The sequence below is a fragment of the Pinus tabuliformis genome, chromosome 4_2 (genome assembly GCF_031772625.1).
Source record: "Pinus tabuliformis cultivar Carrire ecotype Pingquan chromosome 4_2, CPIR1, whole genome shotgun sequence".
Taxonomy (NCBI): domain Eukaryota; kingdom Viridiplantae; phylum Streptophyta; class Pinopsida; order Pinales; family Pinaceae; genus Pinus; species Pinus tabuliformis.
This window is the reverse complement of record NC_142304.1, coordinates 812,658,754-812,679,646: the sequence shown is the minus strand read 5'-3', so window position 1 is coordinate 812,679,646 and position 20,893 is coordinate 812,658,754. Positions and strand designations below refer to the sequence as shown.

The following is a 20,893-nucleotide window of genomic DNA, read 5'->3' as shown; positions in this document are numbered from 1 at the left end:
CCTCGCGTCTTTAGCCCCCCGCCTATTCCAACATGCGATGGTCGTCGGATCATCCCCCGCCCTGAGCCTACGCATCTCGGCCATCGAAGCCTTCTTTTGAATGGAATCCATTCTGCGCCCTGTTATTATTCCTATCCCTGCTGGCCCATGTGGGAAGCTGAAGACGTGTCGAGAAGTGAGCCACTCTTCCTCGTTTGTGGAAGTCTGTCTGTGCCAGCTTTTGTTCTGCGGGAATCTATCCTTGAAGGGCTCTCCTAACCTGTTAATGAATTGTGTGCCTTTCAGCTTCTTCTTCATTGTTCACTAGCATACCTTGGGCTAGCAAACATCCTTTCTTAGCCATTATATCAGCGCCTTGTTCTGGGCTCACAGGACATGATAGAAAGAGCATGAAGTGAAGTTTTGGGTCAGCTTTCTTATTCTTTTTAGGGTCTTGTTTAGCATAGAGCTATTGAGTTGGTCGCCCTTATTAAGGGTTTTAATCAGGATTTCAGAGTCCCTGAATATTTGAAGGTTTTCCCCTATATTCCTTTGAGATAGCTGACACGCTTTGAGCAGACTTAGGATCTCAGCCTGGTTGTTGGTGCTTTGTCCTAGACCCCAACAAAAGTTGTCATGTTTTTGTTCATCTGTTGAATAAATTATTCCTCCTGCCCCTGATATCCCAAGGTTTCCTTTGGAGGCTCCATCGAAGAAAATCGTGGATTTTCTCTGATTTTTCCACCATTTTTTAAAATCCTCCTCAGAGGTTTGAATATGTCACTTTGGATTATGGCTAGGCAAGTGGATATTCTTCTTGATGCTTGCCTGTCTCAGGGACTCACCTAGCCAGCTAAGCTCTTGAGGGAGTAGGGAGTTGTCTGGCTTATGAGGTTTATTTTCAATAGTTTCTAGCAGTAAGGCTTTGGCCTTGGCAGTTACTGTGATGGTGGATTGGACTCTGTTGTTGAAGATGGCTTCATTCCTAGCCAACTAGATTCCCAATAGATATATTTTGGGATTTCATTCCAGCTTTTAGTCCAAGTTGAGTTGTTGTTCAAAGGGTGTGGATATCGATCTTTCCAAGTTGCGAAAAGATTAACCACTGAAGACTGCTGAGGGATTTGGGCATTGAGCCCCATGATTGCTTGCAACCAGACCTCTTAAGAAAAGGGGCAGTCAATGAACAAATGATTGATCGTTTCCTGGTCCTTGCAGCAGAGAGGACATTTGTGAGGACCTACGATTCCTCTTTTCTCTAAGTTTTCCCCTGTGAGGGTCCTTCTATGCATGAGAGTCCAGCTGAAGAAGTTGATTTTTGGGATTCTAAATGGGTTCCATATATGCTACCAGAGCTTTGTAGTATGGGTCTAATGTTGTTGTTCTTGGAGAGCTGCAAAGCCCAGACGTGCTGAGTAAGTTTCGGTCTTCCCCCAACCCCACTTGTCCCTCGAATGCAAGTGCATAGGAGCCAGTCCCGTGAGTTTATCTAATAATTGGTGAAGTTGGGGGAGCATCCATTCAGGAGGGCGATGAAGGTCCCAGTTACTCCAGTTCCCTTTTGAGTCCCATGTACAAATGTCAGCAAGTTTGTGAATACCTTTTTGGGAGAGCCAGTTACGCAAGTCAGCTATATTTGGTGCCAGGCTTAGGGGTTGGAGACCCATGATCTTGTCCTCCCACAGTCTAATTCTTTTCCCATTTCTTGGTATTCTGTAAAGCTGTTTTTTGAAGAAATTATAGCCTTGGCTACATAACTTCCACAGCGTGGTTCCTTTGTGAGAAGCTCCTTCATCCATATTCTTTATTGAGAGTCTGCGCAGATATTGTTTAATTAGAATTTGACTCACAGGGTGTCTTTGGTTTGAGAATATTTTCCAAAGGATCTTCCCTCCCATTACCAGATTGGCCCACAGAGGGTCTCTAACTTGAAGACCACTTTCAGGTATTAGCATTTTCACTATGTCCCAGCTTACTATATGGAATATTTTTTGGTTCCCCTTTCCTCCTTGCCACAGAAAATTTCGAATTAGCTTTGCTAATTGATCGGTGATCATTTTTGGAGTTAAGATGAAGGAAGCCTGATAGATAGGAAGGGATGAGAGTTCTGACTTGACCAGAGTAAGCTTCCCGGCTGAGGTGAGCCACTGTCCTCCCCACGCAGTCATTTTTGCCTTGATTTTGCTGATAATTTCCATCCAGTGAGGGGCTTTAGTAGTGCCCAAGGTTAAAGGCAAACCAATATACTTGAATTTATCCCAAGATACATATCCGATGAAGCCTGGGGCTTGGGAAATCCTGAGAATAGATTTTTGGTCTACATCCCAGCCGTACACTGCACTTTTTCTATTATTGACCATAGCTCCGGAGACTCTGCAAAAGATTTGGATTACTCTGCTGAAGGCTCTTGCTATTTTAATAGAGGCTCCTCCCAAAAGGATAGAGTCATCTGCGAACAAGGCATGATTGATTGGGATTGTTCCTGGTATCGCCCTGATGCCAGGAAGAGTCTCGTTGAGTTTCTCATCAGAGAGCTTTCAGCTTAGAGAGCCTGCCATTAGAATATACAGGAAGGGGGACAGAGGGCAGCCTTGCCTGATTCCCCTTGTAGCTTTGAAGTAGTTTGCAGGTCTACCATTTACTAGAGGGGCTATCCAAGGTTCTCCAATGCATGCTTTAATCAATTTAACAAATTCAGAACTGAAACCAAAAGCAGAAAGAACATGGAGAAGGAAGGAATGTCTTACTCTATCGAAGGTATTCGTCATATCCAGTTTGATGAGCATACCTTGATCTTTGCGTTGATGGATGGAATGGATGATTTCCTGCACCAGGATCACATTGTCCAGGATATGCCTTCCTTTAACAAACCCTCCTTGATTGGGAGAGATGAGCTTTTCCAGCAGAGGTTTTTTTCTATTGGCTAGCAACTTGGTGAGAATTTTGTAGGACACGTTGCAAAGTGATATTGCTCTGAATCTCTCGAAAGTCTCCGGGTTGGCTTCTTTGGCAATTAGGGCTAGGAAGGTGGAATTTGTGCTTCCTCCCACTTTGGCTTTCCGAAGGAATCGTTTGATCATTCGGTGCAAATCAGCCTTGATGATATCCCAACAGAGTCTATAAAAGTGTATTGAAAATCCATCTGGTCCTGAGGCTTTGTCTAGTTCCATCTTCCATATGACATTGTTGATTTCTTCTTAAGTGAATGGCTTCAGGAGTGTTGCATTGTCCTCCTCGTTAACCACCCTTGGAACATGCTTGAGGAAGTCATGCTCTTCCTCATTATCCTCCACGCCTTCTTCTTTGAACAACAACTGAAAATGAGAGGTTTTCACCTCTTTTATCAGAGATGTGCCTTTAAGAACAGTCCCTTCTGGCGAGATGATTTCAACAATGTGGTTTCTAGGGAGGCGGGTACAAATTTGCTTATGGAAGAAGGCTGTATTCTTGTCTCTAGACTCAAGCCAGAGATTGCGTGACTTAAGCCTCAAGTATTCTTCCTCTTCTCTAAATGTTTGGAGGGTGCTAATTTGGTGTTCTTTCTCCCTGTGAATATCTGCTCTAGTTATGTCTTTTGTCTCCAGGCCCATTTGAAGATCCAACAACTACATGGTGCTCTGTTTTCTTTGGGTAGTGGGTGAGACTGTGGGCTTTTTTATCCATTGCTTCAGGGTTGTTTTGGTGGCTTTTATCTTTTGCTCCCAAACATAGCTGGGTGATCCTTGAACAGGAGTGGACCAGGCCTTGTTCACTGTGTCCAAAAACCCTTCCCTATTTGCCCATAGTGGGCTGAACCGGAAGGGGATTGGTCCGAGGTTTTCTTCTTCTTTCATCAAAAGGAGGATGGGCTTATGGTCTGAGTTCTACTTTGGCAGAATTTTTGTGGAAATGATCATCTTCTCGGAGAGGAAGGAACTCTGAATAAGGAATCTATCTAGCCTGGTTGAGATATGCTCCTCCCCTATTATGTTGTTTGTCCAGGTGTATAGCCCTTTTTTGGGCTTGAAGTCCATTAAGTCCCATTGTTGAATCAGGTTGTCCACTAAGGGGAGGAAGCGGTCCCTGCTGTTGGTTCCTCCTCTTTTTTCCTTTCGGTCTAGGATTAGATTGTAGTCTCCGACAATAATTATATTGTTGAGGAAGTAAGCTTCCAAAAAATTAATCAGGGTTTTCCAGCATTGTTTCTTTTCTACATAGAGTACTGAAACATAGAGATTAAAGAGAGAAATGTTTATCTTACTTGGAAGGTGTCGGAGTTCTGTGTAAATCTAGTGCTACGTCTAAAAGGAGCTCTCAAGCTAGAATTTGTCAGCCTCCCAGAGAGTGGCTAACCCGTCGCATGTACCTCTAGCACTTACCGCTTTTCCCGCTTTTGTTTTCCATTTTGCTTTGATGAGTTCCAGAAGGGCTTCTCCTTCTATTTTAGTTTCTTGGAGCATGAGGATCTTGGGAAGTTCTGACTTTAATAGGCTCTTGACTGCTTCAGCTTTTGATGGGTTCCCTAGTCCTTTGCAATTCCAAGAGACTAATCACATTATTTACTGGTAGGGGTTGGGGCAGCTCCTCCCTTGGGAGGCCTGGTTCTAGTATTTCTGTCATATTCATATCTATAGTGGCCTGATTGCCTTGCATTTTTTGTCTCTCTACTTCTTCTTCTCTGGCCTCTCTGTGAGATTTCCTCCCCACTCTTTTCAAGGGCCTCTCAGTTGTCTCATCTTCCGAGGATCCCGATGTGTCAAGGGTCTTCTTTCTTGTCATATCTGCATAGGTTGGGGAACTAGAGACACCTTTTGGGGTTTGGACTGGTTCCTCTTGCCTTTTGTTTTCTTCCATGTTGTTTGCCTGCTGTTCATTCTCTTTATCTATTGGATCTTGGGGTTCTTCTGGTGTGCCAAGAATATGAAAGGGATTGGTTGATATGTTTGCTATTGGAGGGCCTGAACTTCCTTCTGCTTGGGGTTTTGGAGGAGCAACCCTCCTAGTGGAGGCGGCTTTCCTTTTGTTCCTGTTGCTCTGCTTAGATGGTCCTAGTTTTTGGACCTGAGTCCATTGATCTCCCTTCTCTTTCTCAACTACCTCCTCTGTTTTCTTTTTACAATACTTGGCAAAGTGCCCATAGCCATGACAATGTCTGCATTTAAATGGTAGTTGCTCGTAATCTAGCACTTGTATGTGTGACCAATCAGCCACCATGAGTTTAATGGCTTCAGGGAGACCTTCCTCCAAGTCTACTTCTACACAAATTCAAGCACAAGAATACTGGTCTCTTCTTTCTGCTCGGTTAATGTATTTACCTAGCTTGTTGCCTATGGTTCCCAAGGATTTAGGGTTCTAGCAGTTGAGAGGAAGGTGGGGCAGTCTCACCTAGACCAGAATGACAGAGGGCACATCCTGGGTCGGATCGAAGTCTAGAGTCCATTGGTTCAGATATAATCCCCGAGGCCCCATGAAGTACGGGCCGTTTCTAAATATTAGGTTTCTATCTTCTACTGCTTCGAATACAAATACAAAGAAGCGTTTGCCGACGACATGGGTTTTTATTCCTTCTTCGACCAGTGGACCCTAGTTCCTTTGAACCCAGGCTTCAACCGCTTTTGGCGAGGGCAATAAGCCTATGAATTGGTTGATAAGTCCTCTTTTTGCTAGGTTTAGTGTTGCTTTGAAAGGTTCTTCAGTAGGCAGAGCAACTGTTGGGATAGTTGCCATTTTTTTCACGAACTTTTGTTGATTTTCGGATGTTGGCCTTTTATTGCAAGCTGCAACCAGACCCCGGAATGCGGTTAGCTCTGGTGGTAAGGTAGTTTCCTTTTCAGGACCCCCTCCTGGGGCCATGGCTCTGGAGCTTTGCTCGTCTCGAGGATCTCTGTGTCTCTTTGCCTTCGGGCATCCTCCTACCGACCGGAGGCTGTTCCAAGCTCTCGCTAGCTGGTTCCTCTCGTAACCTTAAATTAAATCCCTGTGCTAATCATATTCAAAGTTATTTTTGACTCAAGGTTAAAGATACCAAATCTCGAGAATAAAAAATAAAACCACTTTACATTTAAAAATAAAAATAAAAAGAAATCATCTAAATTGTAATATAATTTTTCTTTTTTAAATTATAATATTATAATAAAATGATAAAACATAATTCATAATTCACAGATACTTAATAATTTTTTTAATAATAAATATTAAATTAAAAAATGATCTACTGACCAAATAAATGCTATCGCTAATATAAAATACTATCACCAAAATTATAAAAAACCTAAAATAATTTAATTTCCCCATTAATTTTCATCCAAACCATGACAATTAAATTTTCATTACCTTATTTTCTAAATATAAAGATCTCTCTGTAATGTGAATTCGATTTCAAGTTCGGTACATATAAAGATCTCTGTAATGTGAATTCGATTTCAAGTTCGGTACAGACGTGATCCAGCAATTTGCTCGCCCGCATTTTAACGAGCGCTCGGCAATCAATTTCTTGTAAGAAGAAGAAAAAGTAGTTTCATCTTCTTCAACAGATTGACGAGACGTTTTTTCTTCCTTCGGTAGAACTCCGCTTTGAAAATTTCATCCATTTAGCGTAGCGTGGCGTGTTTTAACAGAAAAAGTAGATCTATCTTCGTCAACAGATTGATCGAGACATTTTTCCTTCAGAGGTTAAGCATTTTTGCTTTATTTTGATTCCAAATTTATTTTAAAATAAATTTTAATTGTTGGCATTTTCATTCACAGAAATATTTTCACCGTGGAAGTTTCTTTAAATAAAAGGGAGGTTAACTAAATGAGTTCATTAAATGAATCTTATTATTTATTAAAATTGGCTTGAGAATTTATTATTTATCATTTTTATTTTAATATTGATTTAAGTAGTAATTTTAAGATGTGTCTGGAGTATGTTTTAAAATTGTTTTTGTTTTGGTTTCTTTGGTTAAAAGGTTATTTTTTTTTAGGAATAAAGAAACAGGTTAAGGCCCAAGAATCATAAGCATTTGTCAAAGTGAAAGTCTGGGTCCTTATGGACCACCAGCCAATTATTCCAGGCGTAGTGGTTTTCCTTGATGAGTCAACTTGCATTTAAAAAGTAACAGTTAGAAATAGCTATCTTCCCTACTGGTTTCACAACTAAATTATAATAAATTTTCCAACCTATTAAAAAACAACTTCAAAACTAAAATAATCATTCATCAGAAAATAACAGATTCAACCTGAGTTGCTCTTAAATTCCCAACTAACCCCATTAAAAAGGCTACACAATGCATGTCACCTACAACCCTAACCGCAGAATCTTGAAAATTATGGTCATGGCAGATGATGAAGTACGCTTCACTATCAGGTAGCAATACAAGTGAGAAATAAGTACGGTGTAACGATTGGAGCATAAAATTACTTGCAGAAGTGGAATGTTTCTATAAATTCTAAGAAAAAGAGTGCCGTCTCTACCACAGGAAAGAAGAATGTTTTGTTATCAGAGTAAAAATAATTGAAAATGAAATGAAACAAATCCACTGTCTTGACCGCGAAGCATGGTTGTTTTCAAACGGTTCTAAGGCTGCTGCTACTTATTGACTTAAGATGGCTGGAGATTAAAGTTTGTTAAAAAGAATCTCTGCCAAAATGGGTTTCATGCCCGGTAAATTCCATTATATTTGCATGCGAGACCGTAAATCCTTTCACTTTAAGCTGATTTGATTTTGTTTTAATCTCTCTGGAACGATTCAAGTCTGACGGCACATCATTGACTTTTGAGCAATGTTAAAAGGAATCTGCCGAAATGGAAGCATTTGGATGCGTTTCATCGGCCCGTGGCTTTATTGCAGTTTAATGCCTGGTAAATTCCCTAATATTTGGATACCAGACCATAAATTTTCACTTTAAGCTGTCTGAAACGATTCAAGTCTGACGGCACATTATTGACTTTTATGGAATGAGAGTATTATGTAAAAGATCTCCCGAAATTGGATGCCTTTGTCCTTTTACGACCTAGAGACTTTACAGCGATTGTATGTCTGGTGTATCGCTTTCAGGCACCTAAAATCTTCAAGGCAGGCTTTTATTCATTTTAGAACATTCTGAATATCTCTAGAATACATGAAATAATGCAGAAAATTAACTTGCGGTTAATCGTTTAGGGAGGTTAAAATATTCGCAAGATTTGGTTTTGACATTAAAATTGCGTTTGCATTTCAACTTTTCGGAGCATTAAGCCATCAATATGTCAAAATGAAACAAATTAATTGTGCAAACAGGTGGTCCATAACAGAACATTTTCCCGTAATGGAGTGATCTGGAGAATTGAAGCTCATCGTTTTGCAAATGTTAAAATTGTCCCGGAAGCAAAGAATTTCCGCTGTTTGATTTAACATAAAATTAGGATTTAGATTTCGAACATAGATTTCTTGTTCCCCTGTTTGATTTAACATAGGTTTTAGGATTCTTTGGAACACAAGTTTTCTGAAGCTCTAAATTTTTTCGCTTCATCTGACCACTGCAGGCCTCTAGGTTCGTCTTTTTAGGTCGGAAGAATTGATAATAATCGGCGACAAAAATAAATACAAGCAATCAAGCTAAAATACTTAATCGGATAGGAAGCCAGAACTACTCTCTTGCTTTTTGCTTCAGACTAGAATTTAGGGTATAGGTTGGTAGGCTTCATTCTCAAAACTCGCCATTGAAATATGCAAGGGAATTGCACAGAAGCTACAAACACTAACAGTTAAAATATGATAATCTGTTTATATCTAAAGCCAAAAACGCATTTGCAGGTTCACACATTTCCTTTATTGTTTACACCTATCAGGATCATATGTTGAAATTTAACCCCGCAGAAGGAATTATTTTTATTTCTGAACGAGATCCTGCGTTCTGATTACTTTCTTTGTCAGTCCATGGACTTGTGATCGAGGGCTTTGCTGATTGTTGTCACAGAATTCAATACAGTCGAAGGCATCCAAAACCGAGGTTAGAGCGCAATTGGTGTGAAGTTTTGAGGGATGGGTTGCGTATCTTCCAAGAGAATGTTAAGGTCAACCAGTTTCCAAGAGATTTTGAAGCGGCCATTTCCTCCGGTCACAGCGATACCGATACTAGATGACTTGGTCCTAGCAAACAGCCATGAATTTGTTGCTCTGATTTGCAAGGCCAATAAGCTTGCCAAGAAACTTCCAGCTCCATCAGAGCCAGAGAATGTACTTCCTTTTATCAGCAAATATTCTGAAGGTGAGCCCTTTTCTTGCTTTGCTTGTTGAAATTCGTCTCTTCGTTATTTTTCAGAAGTAAAGAAATTTGATTTATCTATTGGCATCTGATCTGATTTCGAGTGACTCAAATACACTATCAGAATTTTAAGGCATTCAACTTGAAATGGTTGCCTTTCCATTTTTCTTTTTCGTTTTTTCTAAATTGCTTTGTGTGAACTCAAGCACCAGTAGTGAGCCCACTCATCAGGTAAATGGCCTTTTAAAGGTGAACCACTAATCACAAGCAATTTCCTTTGCGAAGCTGGTGTGATAGGGTCCTCTTCCATTTAAATCGCCTAAAACTTGCACCTGCCTCGTCTGCTTATTTGTAGTTGTGGGCAGTTCACCCTGAGGGGGACCGGACATGTCATAACTTCACCCCTAAATCAGGAGTCTACTGGAAACCTTACCTCTTTAAGAAATTTGAGTATTCATCAAATCTTTGGTTTGCAACAAGCATAAACTGATCAAGATTACAAGCACTGACATACTGAAACATTTACAGGTGAAAGGCTTATTACTGAAAACCATGTTAGAGTGAACTCAGATCTGCAATCGGAGAGTTCGTTGAAAGAAGAAAATTTGGAAAAACACGAAGCTGTAGAGGGAGAATCAGAAGAATATAAGCCTACAGAGGAGGACAAAACAGAGGTCATTTTTACATGGGAACTATTGGAAGGCCTTGACTATGGAGAAAGGTATCATGTTTCTATGAAAACTGGGTCAGATTCTGATTCACTTTCTGCTAACAGTAGTGACATACACGAGGAAATGACTGACAAGAGTTCTCCGCCAAGGATTTCAATAGCCAAATCTCTGGAAAGTTTTCATACTGTGGAGGAATATGATGCTTTTCTTGCCAGGAGGAAGAGTCTACCCCTTTGGGATAGAAACTCCAAAAGGCATCTTCATTATTCAGGACATGAGCACATAGAAACTATCAATGAATTTAGCTCGACTTCACAATCTAGCCTGTCTTCATGTCCATCACTTTCACTCACTGAAAGAAACATGATTCCAGTTGTTATTAATTGGAGAGAGGAGTCAGAAGATGATGATGATTGCTCTTTCGAGATCTCTGTCCTGCAGCCCTCTTTCGATCTAAGTGACACGAATACTGATGTTAACAGTTACATCCCACAGACACCTTCAGAAAACAATAGCATTGAGGACAACGATGGCATCACACTGACAGTTTCAGAAAACAACAGCAGTAGGGAAAACAATGGCCTCGCAAAAACAGTTACACAAAACAATAGCAGGGAGGAAAACAATGGCATCGCACAGACAATTGCAGAGAAGAGTGGCAATCAGGAAAACAGTGGCAGGGTGGAGACGAGTATAGGAATCACTGGTCTGGCAGAGGCAAATTTAGAAAAAGATCAACCCACAGAGACAAATTCAGGTGAAAGAAGAATGCATGTAAGAGCTGAGCTGAATGATCGTGGCGGTATCACTATTCCAAGAACTCCTGAGTTTTCTGCAGTTGGAAGCTTGAAAGAGTGGCTGACAGGTGGAGGGCACATTTATTCACCAGGTGTCTCTACTGAATTGTCATTAGGCTATTTTGAATTTTGGGATAAATCATGTAAGGCCAATGATACTGGTAACTCTGGTCAGCCATCAGGTGATGGAGCTAAAGTTGAAACAGATTATTGCCCTGTTTTGAATATCGATGACAAATTAACAAACGATGGAGATTCAAGTGTTTACTCTGAATCTGGGGTTTCTGCCATAGAGAATAAAAAATGGGACTATCCCCTTTTTGACCCAGAGCTGTTAGCCTTATTTGAGAAGGCTCTTCAGCAGCTGTCCGAAGAGGAACAACATCTATTGAGGCAATTAGATGAGGATTCAAATTTACCGTGCAGGAAATCATGTGCAAAAGACAATGAAGATAATCTACAGGATAGCAGCAGGACAGAGGACACCGAAAGGAAAAATACCTATCTTTCAAATGACGGAGAATTTTGATCTTCAAGATCCCTGGATATTAGAGAAGTTTTGGCAACAGTTCTGTGACAGTAGACGAGCGCAAGTTGGTTTGTGATATTATAAAGCATAACATGCAATATGAACAGTCAGAACTAGTCACAAGGAGCTATTCCATCTCAAGCACACCATCCAAATAAGAAAATGTTCTGAAAATGTTTTTGATATCGAAGTCAGATTCTTTATGTATTGTTGATAGTTACAGTCCAATTTTACAATTGTACCCGTGTAGTAGGTATGACATACGGATAACTGATTCCTTAGCATTTGGTTTTAGGAAAAAACTCCAGTAATACCTTAACGTCTGTTTTCTGTGAAGAGAACAGCAGCCAGATTAAATTTGTATTATTGGAATTCAGAAGCATCTCTCAGCTTGCAGAGTTATTTAAAGAACTCGGATTGGCATATTTGAATTGATGCAATCAGTAAGGCACGATGTTTATCTGTTTCACACTTTTTGTGAATGAGTGATATAGGAGTATGCGCTTTCAACACTGGGATTTCCATTAAATAATCAGTGCAGAGCTGGAGTTGTCTTGAAATAGAATGCAAAGTTCAATACCCTTCTCAATTCCAATTAGGAGCCTTGGAATGGGGATGTGAACATCTATTGTTCTATATCTAGCTTTTTAATTGTAAACTCAATGTTCTGGGTAAGTTTCAGGATATGTAAAGAGCATGGTTAAGAAGAATAGAGGATCAATCTATCTGTAGCTTTTTAATTGTAACTTCAATGTTCTTGGTAAGTTTCAGGATATGTAAAGAGCATGGTTAAGAAGAATAGAGGGTCAAGCTAATGTCTTGTAGTCTTTTCAGTTTAATCCTTTGAAGTGTTTCAAACAATCTTGCACATCCCTACCAAGGATCTTCAAGAACAACAGAAAGCTGGATGTAATAACTAGAATTCATGTGCTTGTCCTATTTGTACTGGTTAGGAGGAAAAAAAACTATTTCGATATAATGATTCCTTAGCATTATAGCTTCCTGTAAACCACCACAAACCGTCAGAAGAATTGCATTCTCATAGTGTGAAAATGTTATAACAATACGGAGATCATGTTATATTGCACCATTTTATAGGTCTATGTACCGGCGATGTTCAGTAATCAGACTCAGAACACCAGATGTTTCTGTGATTAAGCTTTGCATGTGTTCAGTTAGCCAACACTTGTATCAGTAAACATGAGAGTTGTTTAGGTATATATGAGAGTTGTTTAGGTGTTGGAGGTGAATCTTGTTAATAAAATATTTGTTATAGTAAACTTGGTCAACCGTGTTTAGGTTTATAATATTTGTTAGGATACATTTGATTTAGTCATATAATCAATTTACAGTGGATTGGATTGTATATGGGTTCAAAGTTTTTGTAACCCATAAATATAAAAAAAATTAAATTATTTATTAGTTAGTGAAATTATTAATTATGGTTGGAGTAATTGTAACATTTAATTATTAATTATTATCATTATTAGTATAATTGTAACACTCATTTTATTGGGAATCAATTATGTGAATTAATAGTTACTCTAGAAACATGGATTAATTATTCACTCAAAGTAATGATAAAGGTTTTGAAGTTTACTAGTACTGGCCAATTTTAGTGTAAGAATTTGGAAATTTACCAATACCTAAAAAGTTTGGTGTAATGGAAAATACCAATATTGGAAATCAATTACATAAACTTTTTTTTTAAATGGGAGGGGCTAGTTCCCTTAAGAAGCATTTATGGGCCCTCTTTTTTTGTACATTATATGTGTCAAAACAAGCTAACAGCCATCACATCAGGACCTTTTCACATTACAACCAAATACAGGCAAATATATACTGCAACACAGCTGGAATATATGGGGTGCGAGGCATCTGACTGCACCAACCAACAAGCTATGCATTCGAGTGCTAATTACATAAACTTATCACCCAAAAAAAGACTAACCACAACTATAAACATAAGATTAATTGCCCATTCAAAATAATAATAAATATTTGGAAATTTACAACTACTTATAAAATTTACTTAAAAAAAAATCTACTATAAAATAATAAATCAAAACATACCAACTAAATCAATTCCACTATTTACACGGAAGGGACTCCCAATACCGACTAACTAATCAATTTCAATATTACACTTACAGAGGCTCCAGGGAGCAAAACCAGAGATTATTTTTTTGAGGTAGAAGGTCTGCCCATATTCTAGGTCAAGCTGAAAAGTGGTTTTTTTTCACCAATAGTTGCAACCAACCAGCCTCCACTAAAAGCCGCCCAACATTATCAAATAATTTTCTATCCGCTTTGGTCTTGAGCTGTCTTTCGGTTATTTAGTTGTCAGTTCTTAACCCTTCATTTTTGGTGTAAAGAAAAAGAGTTGTTCCCGACAGATCAAGCTTAGTTAAAGCTCGTAAAGCGTATATATTCAAAAATACATTTTGGGAATGTTTTGCCCATAAATTTATTTCAGTATTTAACTTCCCTAAAATATCGTATGCGTATAAAAACTTATTACATAAAAATTCAAGGTTGAAATTTTCATATTCGTTAAATATTATTTAACTTCCTTCAAAATTCATATACAGTGAAAAACTTATTACATAAAAATGAATTCGTATACATTGGAAAATTTGTGACATAAAAGTTAACTTTTATTTAATGTTGAAATTTTCATTTTTTTAACTATTAAATTTTTTAGTATGCATAATTTTTTTTTTTGGGTGTGGATGTATTGATATTCTCACTAAAGAAAAGAGTGGCAGAAAAATTTTACTTTGAATTTTTGAGAGTTTAGTACTAGGGTTAGGTTTTTTTTTTCTCTTTCAGTTTTGTGTTGGATTCTACGTACAAACAGAGATTGCATGGCAAAGATTCTTTGAACATGAATCCGAATCCGAAGGTAGGAGGGGGCCACCCCTCCTTTTGAAATGCTCTCACTAGTAGGCCTTTTCATGGTGAAGTAAAATTGGTTATTGAAAGGGGATCCTCAAGTTTTTCACAAATGCTTATTCTAGGTGATAAGTGTCAAATGGGTATGGGGTCAATGTATCCCTAAGGCCTCTCAAAACCCTAGATTTATCATCCAAACGAGATGTTTGGATGATCATAGGAAGTGCATGAGAGATCATGCTTTTATTTCCAAGTTTATAGGGATTCGATCTATGGAGAAGGAATTGGAACATTGGATATAACATAAACGGTAACCAGAGGGAGAGGTCAATTTAAGACTGGGGCCAAAAGGATTCTTCACAGTTATTTTCTCCAATGTCGAAGATAAATCTCAAACCTTTGAGGGAGAGCCCTATTTCTACAACAATGTGGGCCTCTATATCAAACATTGGGAAGATTGTATTCACTTCTAGTCAATTTTTGGATACTGGAAATTCTAGAAGGGATAGGGAAAATGTTAGGGTATTTTTTCAAAGTCTCAAAGGTCACCAAAGGGGGGAAAACATGTCATATGTCAGGTTGTGTGTATATATGAATATTTCTCAGTCGTTACCATATTCCATCAAGCTAGATTATCAAGGAGAAGTATGGAAACAACATTTAGACTACGAACATGTTCCATTTAGATGTTGGCTCTATCATGAGCATGGTCACTTGATAAGAGAATGCCCATTAAGATGGAAGGAACAAGTAATAAGAGGTCAGATTCCAAATGACGACCTCACCAAGTTCATAACAAGGAGACAACCACAAGAACCAGAGCTCTCCTAACTCAAATGTGATGGAGGAGAAGAACCCCTTTCAGCACTGGAGGCCATGGAGGAAGATTCTCAAAACATGGAGGACACTCAAAGGGGCATGACACCTACAAAACTAACTCTAGACAAAAATCTGCTAAAATGAAAATTTGAGGAGGAGGAGAATATACAAGGGAGTTTTGATTTTTATGCACTGTCAGGTTTTGAGGAAGTAGCTCCTTTGTTGAAACAAAAGTCGTCAAACTTCTCATAAGAGGAGAGGTTTTTAGTTACCTTGGTGAATGAATAGGCTCAACAAGATCTAGGAGACTTGGATAAGGAAAATAGAGAACTCTATGTAAATTCTTATCTTCAATGGAAAATGAAGTGACGAAACTTGGTAGGGGACTCAGTAGCTCAATCATTCCAAGCCTTTAAGGAGAAGGGAAATCAAGGACCTTACCAAAGAATCAAAGAAGAAGGTGAATAAACCGAAGAAGGAAGCAAGACAAAACATTGGGGCAAACCAGGTCATTTCGGATCAAGCAACAACCTTGACAGAAATTCCATCGTCCCTACCCAACATCTCATCATGAATATAATATCATGGAATATACGAGGGCTTAATAGCAGGGGGAAACAATGACATCTCAGAGAACAAATTAGAAAGGAAAACCCAACTATTATTATATTCAAGAAACACAATTAACAAGGGAAAAGATGATCAAAACTGCAGGCAATTGTTGGAAAGGATGCAAGTTGATGTCTCTAGATGCGAGGGGTAATGCGAGAGGCCTAGTTTTTTGGTGGAATCGAAATGAAGTAGTTTTCTAAGATTGGTAATCTATCACTTGAATTCTTACAGACAACTTTAGATATATTGGGACGAAAGACATCGTTTTGTTGTCGGTAGTCTATGGCCCTCTCGGTGCAAGGGTTAAGAGGGTTTTTTTGTAGCAACTATAGGAGATAAAACATGTTGAAAATGCAACAAGATGATGGAGCTTAGTGGAAAGGAGTCGCCTTCACTAAGTGGGCCCGCAGGCTATTTTTGGCGCAAAATCTATTTTTAGGCTATGTCTATTTTTAGACATATGGATCATGGTCTATGAGTTGCAGGATGCTATTTGTGGATGATTGGTCATGTTGGTAAAAATAGATGGACTTCTATTTTTAGACATATGGGCGGTTTCTATTTTTAGACTGCCAGGCTGAAAATAGAACAGTTGAATATTATTAGCTCATAATAATATTTGGACTATAAACATTATCTTATCCTCTTGGAGCACTTCAATTTGAGTTACAGATGTGGCACATGCAGTTGTCAGAAGGAAATATGCTTTTCTTATGAGTCAGTTGAGCTATTGCATGCAGGACTTCAGTTAGAACTCATGTGGTTGAGTTTTGGTGGAGTTGATTGAGTTGATGGAGTTGTTTTTAGTTTGACTTGGTTAAACTAGTTGTATTTAGTCTAACTACAGAATACACTAGTGATGAGTGATATGAATTAATTGTTAATTAATTCACTAATTATTAACTCATAAAGCAACTAAAGAATACATCAATTAACTCAGTGCATGGACAGTTCAGTGGAGACATGTGTTAGAGGTTGAGATTGCTATCAGTTGTGACTATAGTTGTGCATGAGATTTTGCACATGCATGGATTGAGTATTGTCAATGAGGATTGCGTGGTTCAGCCAAGGGAAATACGAGTTTGCTTCAGCCATTCTTATTCATTCTCATGCAGGATTGTGCAATGGAGGCAGGCAAGCAGTGGAGGAGATTTGAACCTGTGATTGATTCAGATTTGAGCTAGTTTTGTGTGTAACAGGTGGAGATAGTATTGAGTACTTGTGAGGAGTGTTGTACTATGTATTGTTACATGTTCTCAATCATTATAATATACAGATAGTGTGGGGTTTTCAGCTGTATGCTTTCCCCGGGTTACATTGTGTTAATGTGTGCATGCGATTGATGTTTCATTGTTTTTAATGCTGCTAAATTGATGATCAACGTAGAGGAGGTTATGTATTATGCATGCATTCCGCAATAGTGTATAATCAGGATAATCTTTGTGAATAAGTGTTATATTATTCAAAATTTCTACATGGTAGCAGAGCTAGCTGATTTGTAGGAAAAATTCTAAAAAATTCTACATGGTATCGGAGCACAGGTGATCAAGGAAGAACAATATACAAGAAGAGGAGATTTCAAAGTTTTGAGTTTTGGGCTGAGAGTTTGCAAAGCAGAGTTGATCATCAGATCTATTATTCAGGAAGTGTTTACATTTTATTTCTTCAGGCAGAGTCTGTAATCAGGTTAGGTAGCCTCTGGATTCATCCTTCTTTTGGAAGGTGAGATATCCGGTAAAATCCCATACAGTCAATCTCTGTACGAGAAATACTTTGTTCTCACGAATTTTAGATCAGAAGTGGTTGAGTTTTGAGCTGGTGGAATTCGAATTTGCAGCAGTGTTTTATTGGTGTCAAAGTTGAAATGTATTTCAATGGATTGCGATTGGAGTATGCCCTTGAAGGAAGCTCGAATTATATTGCATGGAAAGACAGGATGGAGGTGGTGTTAGATGACAATGGGTTGAAGGATTTGATAGATGCTGAAGTCCCAAAACCTACTGATGCTGCTGAAGCTGTGGCTTGGAAAAAGAAGACAACAAAGTGTCGAAGGATTCTGTTGGAGGGCATGAAGGATCACATTGTATCCAGCCTGCATGGAAAGGCTTCTCCATACTTGATGTGGAAAGCGTTGATAGATTTATTCCAAAGCAAGAGCGACCAGAGGAAGTTGGCGCTCAAGGATAAACTCAGAAACATTAAATGTGAGAATGGAGACAGTATGCCCAAGTATCTCACGAAGTTCACCCAATGCCGGGATGAGCTAGGAAGTGTGGGGGTGACTGTCGATGACGAGGACTTGGTGAGCTTGGCTCTTCTTGGTCTTCTGAAGAGTTGGCATTCCTATTAGGACTCTGTCAATGGTCAGGAGAAATTTCCAGGATGGGAGAGACTTTGGTCAGATCTTGTGCAAGAGGAGATCAGGTAGAATACCAGGGACAAATCTTCATCAAAGGCATCTGATGAAGAAAATTGCGCTTTGGCTGCCATAGCAAAGAAGGGGAAGGAGAAGGGTTCTCTTTCCGAATCCAGTTCTTCCAATGATGGGAAGAAGGTTGACAAATCGAAAGTGCGATGAGGTGGGCCATTATGCTCCAAATTGTCCACAGAGGAAATCCAAGAAGGGATCCGAGAAGGATTTGAAGGTGAGGCACTTGCTTCACAATTTGAGTTGGATTTCACACTCTTCACATGCATGGTTTCATCCATGGTGGGAAGTGGTTGGTTTCTTGACAGTGGAGCTTCTTTCCACATGACCGGTGACAAGAGTTTGTTCAGTACTTTGGAGGAGAAAGATCTCCAAATACTCATAGCGATGGGTAATGATGAGAAGTATAGTGTCTCAGGTGTAGGCACGGTTATTTTTCAGAGGGAGCATGGAGCTCGCCTTACCTTGACCGATGTCAAGTATGTACCAGGACTGAAGAGAAACTTGGTGTCGATCGCGATGCTGGAAGACAGAGGCTATGATGTGGTCTTCAGTGAGGGAAAGGTTTTCCTTAGACACATCATCACTAGACAGGTGAAGCAGATTGGTTCACGGGTCAAGAACCTGTATGCTCTTGAGGTTCAAGATGCATGCAAAACCTTGAGCAGTGAGGAAACTGATGGAGACTTGGTGGTTGAGAGGGAGCGTATATTACCTCTCAACATGCAGAGCCAGAAGAAGTCTCAGACGATTGTGGAGGAGCCACGATTGGTGCAAGAGCTTCAGGAGGTTTTGGAGTAGCCACAACAAGGGAAGCTGAGAGGAGATCGAGTAGAGACATCTACTCATGCAGAGACCTCCAGTAGAGGGAAACTTTGAGCCAGGTGGGCAGAGGGATCGCATGTAGCCATACCTCCAGGTAGGACGTGGGGTGATGTGGATTGATCGTCCCAAGGAGGAGGGGCAGGATCCTTGAGGTACCCAACCTCTTCGATGAGACCTTGCTACGGGAGCCCCAATGTGGAGTAGCAGGAACTGATTGATTGGGTAGAGATAGATGCAGATGGAGTAGCAGAGAGAGCGACAGTGTAGGGAATCCCAGGACAACGCATAGCTAGCAGGCTGCAACAATGCGAGAGGCACAAGCGTTTTGCACAGTGCTAGGTGGCACAGAGAGGTGTGCAATGGTGCAAGATGCATGGAGATGTTGTAGTAGCGCAGATGTCAGAGAGGGAGCACTTGTCAACAGTAGGTAGAGCTTTAGCACCAGAGTATGTTCCTAGCCCAACAGAGTAGTCAGTTAGGAGTGTTTTTTTGTTCCAAGTGTTGTTGGAGCAAGTGGACTGGGAAAATGCGTTGCATGTAGAACATTCCAGAGTTGCAGGGCAGGGGTTGCAGATAATCCATATCTTGTTGAGAGGGAGTGTTGAAAATGCAGCAAGATGATGGAGCTTAGTGGAAAGGAGTCGCCTTCACTAAGTGGGTCCGCAGGCTATTTTTGGCGCAAAGTCTACTTTTAGACTATGTCTATTTTTAGACATATGGATCATGGTCTATGAGTTGCAGGATGCTATTTGTGGATGATTGGTCATGTTGGTAAAAATAGATGGACTTCTATTTTTAGACATATGGGCAGTTTTTATTTTTAGACTACTAGGCTAAAAATAGAACAGTCAAATATTATTAGCTCATAATAATATTTGGACTATAAACATTATCTTATCCTCTTGGATCACTTCAGTTTGAGCTATAGATGTGGCACATGCAGCTGTCAGAAGGAAATATGCTTTTCTTATGATTCAGTTGAGCTATTGCATGCAAGAATTCAGTTAGAACTCATGTGGTTGAGTTTTGGTGGAGTTGATTGAGGAGTTGATGGAGTTGTGTTCAGTTTGACTTGGTTAAACTAGTTGTATTTAGTCTAATTGCAAAATACACTAGTGATGAGTGATGTGAATTAATTGTTAATTAATTCACTAATTATTAACTCATAAAACAACTAAAGAATACATCAGTTAACTCAGTGCATGGACAGTTCAGTAGAGACATGTGTTAGAGTTTGAGATTGCTATCAGTTGTGACTATAGTTGTGCATGAGATTTTGCACATGCATGGATTGAGTATTGCCAATGAGGATTGCGTGGTTCAGCCAAGGGAAATACAAGTTTTCTTCAGCCATTCGCATTCATTCTCATGCAGGATTGCGCAGTGGAGGCAGACAAGCAGTGGAGGAGATTTGAACCTGTGATTGATTCAGATCTGAGCTAGTTTTATGTGTAACAGGTGGAGATAGTACTGAGTACTTGTGAGGAGTATTGTACTATGTAGTGTTACATGTTCTCAATCATTATAATATACAGATAGTGTGGGGTTTTCAGCTGTGTGCTTTCCTTGGGTTACATACTGTGTTAATGTGTGCATGCGATTGATGTTTCATTGTTTTTAATGCTGCTAAATTGATGATCAACATAGAGGAGGTTATGTATTATGCATGCATTCTGCAATAGTGTATAATCAGGATAATCTTTGTGAATAAGTGTTATATTATTCAAAATTTCTACAGGATAGCTTCTGAGCTAAGGCTTTGTGTAATCTGGACTATATTTCCACTTGTATGATAATACAGAGATAGGGATTTAGGTAGGTGCTTTCCCTGGGTAAATTCTTCTGTGTTATGTGTGATTGATTCCTTCTTATCAGTTATATGTGTTCTTATTGATGTTTCTCATGGTTGATTAAGCTTCTGCTAAATTGTTTGTAGAAGTAGATCAAGTGTTTTTCTTTAGTACATTGCATTACCAGGTGATCTATAGGTGGGAAATTTCTACATGGTATGAGAGTTAGCTGATTTGTAGAAAAAGTTCTACATGGTATCAAAGCTAGCTGATTTGTAGGAAAAATTCTAGAAAATTCTACAAAACAAATGATAGTGAATTCCCTATGGGTGGTTGGAGGA

At 39.3% G+C, this 20,893-nt stretch overlaps 2 protein-coding genes across 3 annotated transcripts in view; both read left to right on the top strand.

The window, feature by feature from the left end:
- The first annotated feature begins 7,568 nt into the window (after nt 1–7,568).
- LOC149172163 (uncharacterized) overlaps nt 7,569–20,893 on the top strand; it is a 36,691-nt gene continuing 23,366 nt past the window's right edge. Inside the window, exon 1 of one of the 2 annotated variants that reach the window (XM_089424218.1) lies at nt 7,569–7,801. The gene's annotated coding sequence lies outside the window, so the exon portion shown is untranslated. Of the gene's footprint in view, nt 7,802–7,873; nt 8,612–20,893 lie in introns of those variants that run through there. The other variant, XM_089424219.1, reaches the window with a different exon arrangement.
- Nucleotides 8,618–12,240, top strand: LOC149172164 (uncharacterized). The gene is made up of 2 exons (XM_089424220.1): nt 8,618–9,189; nt 9,715–12,240. The coding sequence occupies exons 1-2, from the start codon at nt 8,964–8,966 to the stop codon at nt 11,181–11,183; spliced, it is 1,695 nt and encodes a 564-aa protein (XP_089280346.1). The 5' UTR covers nt 8,618–8,963; the 3' UTR covers nt 11,184–12,240.